Raw genomic sequence first — 12,019 nt, forward strand, 5'->3', positions numbered from 1 at the left:
GCTTGCACAGAACTCAAGAACTTATATACAGAACACATATAACTCTAGAATGTTCTACCTAGTTCTCTAATGTCAAAGTTCAGCAGCAGCTACAGTTCTAGAACTAACATTAACTAGAATAATCTAGATGTACAGTCTAAGTGAAGAGTTCACCTAATCACTACACTTGTGGTTTACCACTTGATCAATTACTTCCTCTAACAACAGCAACTTCATTGATGCTCAGAGAAACCTTTTTGGAATCTGTGAAATCATGATCAAAACAAACTGGTCGATGGAGATTGCTTCATTCCAGTCAATATACCTAATGATTATTATTATGCTTACAAGTTGCTCCCTGAAAACGAAAACATACGGTAACAGTAAACAATACATAAATATCGCATCCTATATGTAAACCACCGGACTGGTATTTAGCTAAATCAAACTGTTGAGTAAACATTGTATGGCTCAATGAATGGTTCATACCCGGAATCTTTACAGCCAGATAATTAATCGGTGATTTAAATCCAGCACATAATTATATAGCAGGCTTTTAGGGAATCCTAGAGCCTCACGCATGCATGTTAGGCCATGTAACAGCAATTAAACTGTTGCCATTCTATATAGTACTAAATAAAGCATCGTTTTTTAATAATTCCGTTTTCGAGGCTATAAGGGCTAGCCTCGTCGATCCCCAGGCCGAGTTATCTCTAAAATAACGCTAGGTCGCCAACTAGACCTGGTAAAGATATCATATGGGTATGGTTCAATTCGTTCAGATTCAATGATTTTCCGTAAAAGCTGCAGCCGTAATCATAAAAATAGCTCCGTGTTACAAATTATTTCTTGAAGAAAGCTAAGCTAGTTTAATAGCTATATATAGGTATTAGATCTAGGTGCATGGTAGCTATCGAGTTGTGTCAAACAAGAAGGCCTCCCTCATTAATGAGCATCAGGTCCAAGGTGTGTGTGAAGGAAGGAACATTTTGTGTGATTCCCTATTAGTAGATGCATGTGCTAACAATGAACTTGGAAGCCTTAGTTCGATCTACTGGATATAGATAGCATTGTCATTCTCTAGCTGTATTTTCAAATACACACTAATTTACTATCGCTATAATTATAGACACTCCCATAATTATGCAATCTTTACCATGCAGGCCTATATCAGGAGTACATGAATAGGAGTAAGCAACTACTACACTGTAAAAAATGATTGAAAAAAAGTGCGGTGGACACACTAAAACCGTCGCATATAGCACGCTTTTTTGAAAAAGTGTGCTATATGCGACGGTTTTAGTGTGCTCACCGCACTTTTTTTTTTACAGTGTATGTACACCATATAAATTCGTTATTATCTCACTACGTCACAAACACTTGTAGTAGTGTAAACTGTGGTTACTTTGTGTACACATGACCATGTATGGCTGCATGCTAGGCTCACTTAGAAATTGTCAACAAGAGTGCAAGTGCATGTGCAGGCTAGGCTGAAACTATATACAAGACTTAGAGAATAACATAGATAAGATCTACTCAGCTAATATCATCTAGAGAATGCTTAACCTTAGAAAAAGACGGAATTGGCTGTTCACCATGAAATTGGTAACTAATCTTTGCTGAATAACATGTTTGATGCAATGCGAAGCAGTTAGCATTGTGTGTGGTGCCGGATTACCGTGTATAGAGAGAACTAAACTAGAGGTGTGACAAGCTGCTAAAGTTGCTCCATCTCTTACTTGCAATGTCATGGAATATTGCAAGTTGTGTATCTGAGGAAAACAACGTCAACCTTGAGAGACACAGCAGTAACAAGGGATGCCCATGCACTAAAAGTAGGAGTTTCTTCATAGTCTGAGTCGATTACTTGTGAGTCTTTTGAGAGCTTTATTTCTACCCCAGATGCAATGTAACGTAGGAAATCGTACCACTGAATGAAAATTTAAGTATGCATCTTTTCCTTTACACTTGATGTAAAATTGTTTGTATTGATTGCACAGGCAGTCTGCAAGCTTCACCAAGCCATCATCCTGTTCCTTAGAGATTATATTAAAAACCTGTTTTCTCCAGGGTACATCTCTAGTTGTGGTAGCTTCTCTACTTCTTCAGTTAATTTTCTCACCAATGCTAGATTATTTTATTCAGTAGCAAGCTTTTGGCAACTTCTATCACAGTTGCTTTGCTGTGTTCATGTTTCTTTGCTTTTCTTCATTTTGCAAGAGCTAGCCACCTGGACCTATTCTACCAAGTGTGCTTGCACAATGCATGTAATTAACCACACTGTTTTGATTGTGGTTGTAGGCCACTTGAGATGTGGGCGTTTTACACATGTAGTATGACGTGGCATGACACAGTGAGATAACAACACGTTTGTATGGGCTGTATAGTAGTTGCTTACTCCTATTCATGTACTCCTGCCTATATATAGTTGCATAGTGGGCGACCTAGCGTTATTTAAGAGAGAACTCGGCCTAGGATCCGAGTTTATTTGCACAAGAGTTCGTATACAAATTGTAGCTTAATCTTACCAATATCTGATTCTTTTCTGCATATCAGCTCAAATGGAATGTTGCTCCATGTTCCATCCTCTCAAATCCATAATTATGCTCTGCTAGCAGCGATACTTATTGTCAATGATCAAATGCCTCCAAACACATACATCTTTAGAATGTCCACCCCTTGAGGCGCCTCCTATTGGCCGTTTTATTGATTACGAGTACACAAACAGGACCTCTCTCACTGGCACAGTGGTGACCTATCATTGTGATAGGGGGCTGTTCCCAAATGATATCAAAAGTACCACTTGTAGTATAAAAAAAAATCAATTTGGATATTACAGTGGCGTGTCATCAGTTCACTAACCTTTATATAGCCATTTTGATATGTACTCAGGCATTGTGGTTTATGTGAAATTCAGGCAATAAATAGATTGCCTGAAAGATCAAAGGATTTACTTAAGATGCATCATTTTCATAACACCGAATCGCAATTTTGTAACATAGCTACACGAGGCAATATATAGTGACCTGCATGCTCTGTCTTTATTGCCTCTGGTATGCAATATTCTCAATTATTCATTTTATTTGGGTGCCTTTATAATTATTTTGACTTTAATTGTATAATGCTGTCCTGTGGATTAATAATGCATTGTGTGAATATGTACTTATATGTATGTACTTAACATGTACTTAACATGTATGCTTGTATACAATACACTTGTCCTGTGAGAAGCGAGTATATAACTCTTGATGTATAATTAATGGCCGTGGAAAAGCTAAACTTTGATATTAGTTTCAGAGGTCAGTGAAGAGGTAATATCGAATATCTCATAATCATTACACACTAGCCATGATCAGGTACAGTCCATGCATACGCCTGGTTAGTATTCAGTTCAACTCTTCTTTGGGTGATACCTCCTCATAAACAGGAACAGCTGATGCAGTGGGACGGGACGTTAGCTTGTCTTCAGCTTCCGGCGATAAAAACGCCTTCTTCGCATGAGCCAGTACATCGATCAAGAGAGCACCATAAACACAACCGGAAACCGCATTAATTGCCATTTCGTTTGCCTGCATGGTTTGTGTTCAATAGTTAAATCCATTTCCTGGATGGTCATGCTGTATTGAGGATTGATATATAGACATGCCGTGTGATCAGTGTATATGCACAGTGCAGGGGTGACGTATAGTTCCACCTGTTTAATATATCCTGGACGGTTCCATCCATACCAACTACATGCAATAAATCGAAACGTTTCATTATTTTTGCAATGTTCTGAAAACGTTTTCAAGTATCAAAACAACTTTATTCAAGGCTGCATGGAGCATTACTATGACTGTCCATGCAGAATAGATGTGGTCAACACATTACTATTGATTCCTTATAGCTTCTTGAACTAGAAATAGGGTCCATACAGACAATACATGTATACTATCTATAATTCCTTGATATGACTATGATTAGACACTAGTAGATAAGATCTACATGGGAAGTACATGGGAAAAGTGCCTCAGAGCAGGTATACTATGGGACTTAGTATACCTGCAACTTACTTAGTGTACCTAGTATTCTGTTGCCAAGTAATTGTATTGTATAGTCAAGCATCGAGGGCAAGGTTTGGGCATGCGCACTAGTATCTAAATGAGTTAGACACTGTTTTGTCGATGTCCATGTGATTTAGAAGCCCTCAGCCACTTGTAGTACCCTCGCTACGCTCGGGATACTAAATTAGTGCCTTTGGACTTCTAAATCCCATAGAAACCTCCAAAACAGTGTCTAACTATTATATAGTAATTTGAAGGAACCTCCCACCAGAGGACAACCTCCGAAAAGAGGACAAAAGCTCTGCTCCCAAAGTGTCCTTTATTCGGAGGTTCCACTGTACGTCATGCATGTGAAACTCACAGGCCATTCCTATAGTATCAACTTGCTGAATTAAATCAAAGATAAATAGTAAAGCATTCAACTTTCTGTGTACTTAGACAGTGACTTCGATCCGTGCCATAGCTAGTGTTCTTTATGTTTTATAGAGAGGTTGAATGTTCTCTAGTGGGAGGGTCCATTATGGTTCAACTGTATATGCATGGGTGGACATTTTAACCGAAAATACATTGACCATGGACAACAGCAACAACTGTAGTCTCGTGAATCTCATTTAGCAAACAAAGGGATATTTCTAAGTTTGCGTAATAAAAATAATTCTCAATCTCTCCAGCTGCACATAATTATAATACATCTCATGCAAAATGACTGGTATACTGCTATACTCAGGTGTCTATATAGTATACATACCCTTTACTACTGGTATATAATTGCATACAATTATATATTTCTTGCAAGGTGTGCTGGTGACAGTGGTTCTATAGTATTAGTCAGACATGGAGAAACTAACTGTAGACAAATTGGGATTGAGAACTATTTATATATAATTATGTGTTGTTAGTTAGAAACCAGAACAGTTGCATTAATCATTAATTATAGCTTTTGAAGATTACGTGGTTGGCACAAGTAGAGTAATATCAGTAGAAAATCAAAAAAGATGCTAGATCTTACACGGATCGATGTCCGATCATAGATATAATAGCCTCATTCCCAGGCCAATTTTTCTCTAGTGTTATTTTGAGACAACTTGGCCTGGGGGCGAGGCTATAGGGTATACATATTATAATTATAATGTAGCCACGCCTGAGACGCCAAATTAAAAACCGCCAATTACTTTAAAATGGCTCATCCGCCAAATACAATACCCGCCAAATGTTCCAGTTATCGTACAGTATATCCGTATGTTGGCGAGCTTGGTGGCGAGGTGAGTATCATGTCAGTGTGTCTGAATACTGTATGTACACATTTAGTTGGGTCCACAAAATGCATAATATAATTATAGTAGTATAGTGTCCCAATTGAGGATGATTTAAAGTTGTTACCATGCATTTCCCCGTCCTATCACACTTACACCACTATAATGCTAATTATTACTTCCTTCTCTTCACTTTGTTTTCATGCAACTAACCTTCTTGTAGTCTCCTTATCAAAATCTTTTACCGTGCTGCTCAGATCCCCAAAAATGTTTGTCATTCATATCCCATTAAGCAGTTTGTGTAACATGAATAATAATAGAAACATGATCTGGATTCCTGGAAGTCATTATACACATCAGCACAAGTGTGTGTGATACGCTACGTTTCATGGGGGGGAGGAATTTCTAGGAATTTCTATGTTTAGATATCAATAAAAGTCAAGATCATGTGCACAGATTAATGAATATATTATTAACTATACTATAGGACGTATATATAGTTATACTGACTGTTTAAATAAAGCTGCTAGCTTTTACTCAGTCTCCCAATCACATCTAATTCAAGCAAGACAGTCTATAAAAAAATTCTGTGTTTGCGTATACATGCATATAGATTCTTAATGCGTGCGTGTTCAATTACCATGAATGTGAGTTAATATAATATTGTATAGGTCTATATGCTTTATATATATATAATACTCATTGCAGTATCACGTTCTACTATGTGCTCTGGTTTTCGTCGTAATTGGCAGGATAAGGATTGCGTTGGCTATTGGTAAGTATAATAGCAATAATTATAATTAGACATGTCTAAATCTGACATAGTTATACATGCAGAGTTAGTGATGGCATGTATAATTGCATGACATTAATTTTGTCTATACATTATAATTATAGTTATAATCTTCGATAGCCTCGACTCAAGTCCGCTTTACAGCGGCCTGGTATACCTTGTATGCGCATGCGCGAAATAATTCGTATATTTATCAGTATTACGCAAGTGATAAAATCGGACAAAGTACACAAAGGAAAAATACGTAAGACTGCGTGGTTGGTGGTAGAATGTTCAAGCCCACAATGGCAGCCACCAGAATATGCAGATTGTGCTGCAACATTGTTACTTCTACTCGCTGCTCAGCTCTGTTCAGCAAAGAGTCTGTTCAAAGATGCCTTCCAGACAGACTTGGCAAACTGCTAGAGCTGCCAATTAGTGAGTGTGATGGGCTATCTTCATACATTTGTAGAGCTTGCACAAACAAATTCCAGTCTCTGGAGTCTAAACTTAAAGCCTTTAGAAGTATGGCTAAGTGTGGTTTTGAGCAGGGTCGAAATAAGGCTTCCATCTGTAGTCCTATGGTATCAGGTAGGAAGAGAACTAAAGACACCAGTGGGCTTGAAGCATCACCTCACACAGTCCATGCTAGACCTCTAGCAAAACGTCTGACAGTAGGAGCACCTGGAAGAAGGCTTGCTTTCTCAACCAAGGAGGAACGTAGGTTGATTGCAACAAATCATATATGTAGATGACAGGAATCATCTCTTTTTCATAGCGCACACAGACTGTCCTCGTCAGCCACCGCTGTTAGAGTTGACCAATCTCGAGCAGTTTTCTTCTGTTGACGGTATGTTAAACCACCTACAAATGAAATGAACGTAAATTAATATATAGTCATTAACTTAAAGGTTCAGAAGGTGTTGCAAGAGATATTTCCAAGCCTGGTTCGACTGAAACAGTTATGGTGAGGATAACAGATCTGATACTGTAAACACACCAAAATCACACTAATTAATTAAACAATATACAGATCACAGTGAGCTCACCCAGTACAGTGACTGCGGAAGTAGATGAAAGTCTCTAGAAATTACGCCAGGCACTGAATAGTGGCAACATTCAGTCTATTGCCAAGGCAGCATTTTCTTGCCCTTCACTGAAGGACCAATTGGTAGAGGGTGTGGTGAAAATTCTTGACAACGAATGTTCCACTCTATGTCGTAACTCTGGGGAGTTTGTCTCTCTATTTCACCGGGTTCCAATTGACAATGTGGAAGCGTTATCATGGAAACAGGCTGTGTCTGAACTACAGCGAAAGTCTCCGATTCTATTTAGGCTTATCCAGACGATCGTAGGACGTTCAGATCATAGGAACTTGCATAAACGCGGAGAGAGTCACTACCCTGGGATGTGTATGGCCACAGCAATTCTCTTGAAAGAGCGTAACACAAGAATGTGTGGTATTCAGTCGTTTCTGTCTCTCGTACTCTTCAACTGTAGAGTAAACAAAAAGGTTTGTACATGTACATGTACATGTATGATGTGTGTCCACTACGTATTTTCAGATACAGGTATAATTATTATATCACAGAGAGGGATTGGAAACGGAAGTTACCTTGCCGCGTTAGGCCAGGGTTTAATCGAGGCTACAAAATGTATGTATGATTGTAACGTTAGTAAAATCTAGACTAGATAGTGCCTGCAGTATACTCCCAACTGTCACCTGAGGAACGTATGGATTGACACATGCAGTACACTGATAATTAAGTATTACCATTAGCTAGAAGCATACTCATAAAGATCTCAGAGCATGACACTCTTTGTAGCTATTTTGAAAAACGTATTTTTTCCAAAGGATGCTCACCATTATAGAGGGCATGAGAATGCATGTTGTTTTAGGGGGGCTTTGAATGCATTAATTGCAGTGATCTTAATTCCAGAAACATCGTTTCCCCAAGTGCTGCACAACCGTACACAGATTTAAAAATTAATCAGTGTAACGCGATGCTACCTCCGTTTCCAATCCATCTCCTCTTATATAATTATGATTACATTGAATTACTCACAGGTATACTCCAGGCTGAATCATCTTAGTGTCACTATCAGTTACTGTGCCGTGTTGAAGTTGGTCACGAAAATCAGCAAGCTGTACCAACGTCCTATCGATGCCTGGATTGATGAGGGTGCATGTTTCAAGTTCGTGGGGGACAACGTTGCTAAAACAAAGGGCGTTAGAGACATACGTAGTGACCATCATGGTGAGCTAGTGCAAATGTACAGTTTGTTGGCAGTGAAGGGTCGTGTGAAAGGACCATCTCCAGTCTCAACCTTTTCCCCCCTAACCTGGGTTCCCTAAAAATAACTCACTTCCTTCCTACAAAGGCCGACATTGAGGGCATCCAAGAAAATTTGGTCATTCTAGTCGGTCGAATACTGTGCGAGTACATCAAGCCCCTCCAGCGGTACAAACGGTGTGTTGTCAGTCACATTAAGCACCCCCACAGCACAGAGATGGCCAAAAAATCTGAGGTTGTAGTCCTTGATGTTCTACACAAGAATGAGGCAAAGGCCGCAGACATGATAGACATAATGATCGAGAAACATTCATACTTGAAAGATTCTATTGAACTTACTGTTATGTCAGGTGGCGATCAGATGACTTGTGAAAGACAGCGATGTAGCAAAAAACATATGCGAGATGCGGACACTCGCAGTGGACGATTGGAGCAGTTAGAGCCTTGTATAGAGGACTGGCACTGCCTTATGAGTATTCTGGGGGTAGGTGAAGCACTCACTTGGACTTCTTATCGACCCCTTTGTTTCCACTGAGTATACCAGCAGGAACACCACGATTATGTAGACTAGTCACTTGATCTACCATTAGAGACACTAGGGGACAATACTACGCTCACTAGGAGGAGAACTAATTCTATCCAGCTTCTTGTCGAATAAAAAAGGCAAAGTTTGGTAGCAGATAGACTTTCCATATCCAGTAGGAACCCACAGGAAAACATCATGCCCTTCGTACAGCATCCGTAGAGTGTCAAGCTGTTTATCCCTCAGAACTAAATGACTTCTCTTCACACAAGAAAGGGCATAAGCCAGAGCGGAAGAGAACTCAGTGTCAGTCGAGCTAGTCATCTTTGCTATTATGTAAAGTGTGTAACACGGACCACTAAAATTAGAATACAAAATAGTATACGTGTTTATTTTACTGACAGTATCCACAAATACACGGATTACCCCCTTTTTGGGGTAATGTAAGCGCATGCGCTACAAGGTATACAAGGCCGCTTCTAAAGCGGCCTTGAATCGAGGCTAAATCTTCGATTGCACATAATTATAATTAGTGTGATAAGTGTTTCGTAGAATGCATGCATGGACTATTATAACTGTTACACCTGGATTGCATACATGCATACACTACATGCATGTACATATAGATGCCACAATTGCTCATGATCAGCTATCTTCTACTCATACCAATCGTGAGCAAGTTTGCCCAGGTGAAACAGTGTTGTACAGATGTAGTACAACAAATGGCTCCTTTATTGCTTGGACACTACCACCCCTAGTAGACACTTCCAATCCTATTGTGTTCGAAAGTACTGATATGACTGAAAGTGTTAGAACTCGAATTCAAGGAGAGGTGTTGGCCTTGTTAGTCACCAAGACTCCTGTTTTTGAATCATTTCTGGTGATAAAATCAAGCGTTAATGTGCCTTTTATCAATGTAACATGTACTTTGGGTGGCAGCAACACCCAGTTGTCAACAGTCTACAGTATCGCAAGTAAGTCTTAAACTATATATTCATTTGCTTTTTGTGGTATAATAATATATACCTTATAATGACTTTGGTGCATGGGATATAATTATATTAGCAATCATACATTTTTATTGTGATTCCATTATAATTATTGTACCCACACCATCATAATTATAATTATACTTATATATAGCCAAACCATCAAACGTTACTGGAATTAAAGTTGTACTTAATACCATATTCTGGACGGCTCCATCAATGCCAGTTGGTTTGGAATTCTATGAACTCCATGCAATTGGTAGAAATGCTTCCTTTGAGAATCGAGTGTTCCACGTTCTGGAAACATTTTTAAGTATCAACATAACTTCTTTCTCGGCTGTGAATATTACTGTCCAGAATAGGTGTGGTCAGCGAAGTGAAGCAGTTCCGATTACACTAAAAATGGCCCGTGAGTTCACATACATGCATGGGTGGGCATTAATGACCATTTGAAATGCAATTACACACTCGTAAATCTCATCTAGATAATTATATACTGCATGTTGACCTGCTGCATGTGTATAACTGACGTCAACCTACTTTCTGAGTTATGTTCTATATATATATATAACACCATCATTATGTTTTTTTTACAGGTCTTGACATTGAGTTTACATATTATTTATAGCTGTAAGTTGGTGCATGTCGTAGTCTAGCTACCACCTTTAATATACATGCAAAATTGTGTTTTATTGCTTCATCGGATAGAGCAGAGCTTATAGGCTTCAAAGTGACACCAAAATTGCACTACTTTAGCCTTCGAGTGAATGGTTGGTAGTATACCTCAGTGACATTTTGAGAAATCAACGTTCAATTAAAGGTTAGTTAATTTTTACATTCCTGCGAAAAAGATGGTCGTTCAGTTTGTTTCTTCAACATGCACGATTAAAATATGCAAGTTTAAAGCATCACTGCATGAGGGCCAAAACTTTGCAGGCAGGTGAAACTTGCGTTGAAAAAGCAGTTTCCCCCAGACTTCACTCTATTTTCAAAAATTATTGCCTCGATAAGGACTCACATATTTCTCAATCTCTCCAGCTAGCTCATGCGACATGACTGATAGTGCTACTCAAGTGGCTAGTACCGTCGCTGCTGTATTCTTTGGTGTGCTGTTGACATCATTGAGTGGTTCTATATAGTTGGACATGGAGAAGCACTCTGCCAGAACATGAACGTTAACAATAATTAGACAAAGGATTGAGAACTATAGTGTTGTTATCAGTTAGAAACCAGAACATTTGTATGAACCATGCATCTGTATATTAAAGCCTCTTCTCTAAAAGGTTACGTGATTGCGCAAGTATCAGTCGCAAACCTGTCAAAAAATGCTAGTGCATGCAGATATAGTCTAAGACTTAGACTACATGCATAATGTAATAGGATATGAGTATAATTATATTATTCATAGCATGTAGCTATAGGCGTGTAGGCGGCGCCATGAGTTATGGCAGTCTGTCTGATGTGTGTTTGTGTAACTGATTGGATATAATATAGCCTCAATATAGTAATGTAATATACAACAGTGGCAGTTTGTGACGTGGCTGTGCATGTGTGAGACAGTCCATATAAAGATGGTGGAATTAGCTTAAGTAAAAGCGGTCTTATTAATTATAATTATAGCCTAACAACCAGTGCATGGTCAGGTAAAGCTGAGGCCTATTTGCTTCTTCCCGGGCGCGAAGCGCCTAAATTTTTTTGGACAGAAAATTACACACCCTAAGTATATGACTTGTATGCGCATCGAAATTAGAAAATAATCACACTCAGCTAGTGTCAAGTTACAAGTAGTATAGTTTATGTGTCATGTGGGCAATATTAAGGCCCTTTGTTTCACTAATTGATTTAAATATTGACGACCATTACCATACAGGAAACTATTATGCAATTTTCAATAATGACAACCAATACCAGTTTAACAGGACTATCCTTTAGAAGTTAGAACACACCTAGCCAAGTTCATGCATGTGTTATAATGTACATGAACTCGAATTAAAAAGAGTAGTGAATCTCGGTTGGGTGCATGTGTTGAACTGCATATTAGTACAACCAGTAGGTTGTACATAGGATTGACAGTGCAGTTGTGTGTGTTTTCAATTATTGCACAAATTTTGACTCGTGTTTAGACTGCTCTATTTCTGCAGGGAAGGGCCACAGCAAGAAACTGAG

The 12,019-nt window shown here is 38.8% G+C and overlaps 1 protein-coding gene and 2 long non-coding RNA genes across 3 annotated transcripts; 2 read left to right on the top strand and 1 right to left on the bottom strand.

Moving 5' to 3' along the window:
- Nucleotides 1-5,716: 5,716 nt before the first annotated feature.
- On the top strand, nt 5,717-11,167 carry LOC135351736 (uncharacterized). The gene is made up of 5 exons (XM_064550824.1): nt 5,717-5,922; nt 5,984-6,050; nt 9,491-9,838; nt 10,008-10,262; nt 10,892-11,167. The coding sequence occupies exons 1-5, from the start codon at nt 5,896-5,898 to the stop codon at nt 10,990-10,992; spliced, it is 798 nt and encodes a 265-aa protein (XP_064406894.1). The 5' UTR covers nt 5,717-5,895; the 3' UTR covers nt 10,993-11,167.
- On the bottom strand, nt 6,191-9,232 carry LOC135351745 (uncharacterized). Its single transcript, XR_010399501.1, has 5 exons — nt 8,681-9,232; nt 8,415-8,594; nt 8,114-8,216; nt 7,097-7,541; nt 6,191-6,911 (listed from the first exon to the last, which is right to left on the bottom strand). It is a non-coding gene; the product is annotated as an uncharacterized LOC135351745 (long non-coding RNA).
- On the top strand, nt 6,826-7,174 carry LOC135351753 (uncharacterized). The gene is made up of 3 exons (XR_010399502.1): nt 6,826-6,897; nt 6,959-7,014; nt 7,081-7,174. It is a non-coding gene; the product is annotated as an uncharacterized LOC135351753 (long non-coding RNA).
- Nucleotides 11,168-12,019: the final 852 nt, after the last annotated feature.

Source organism: Halichondria panicea, chromosome 1 (assembly GCF_963675165.1).
Source record: "Halichondria panicea chromosome 1, odHalPani1.1, whole genome shotgun sequence".
In the NCBI taxonomy this organism is placed as follows: domain Eukaryota; kingdom Metazoa; phylum Porifera; class Demospongiae; order Suberitida; family Halichondriidae; genus Halichondria; species Halichondria panicea.

Coding starts and splice junctions, on each gene's coding strand:
- LOC135351736 (XM_064550824.1), top strand. CDS start 5,896: ATGCGTGCGTGTTCAATTACCATGAAT. Junction 6,051..9,490: donor AAGGATTGCGTTGGCTATTG/GTAAGTATAATA, acceptor ATGTACATATAG/ATGCCACAATTGCTCATGAT. Junction 9,839..10,007: donor AACAGTCTACAGTATCGCAA/GTAAGTCTTAAA, acceptor ACTTATATATAG/CCAAACCATCAAACGTTACT.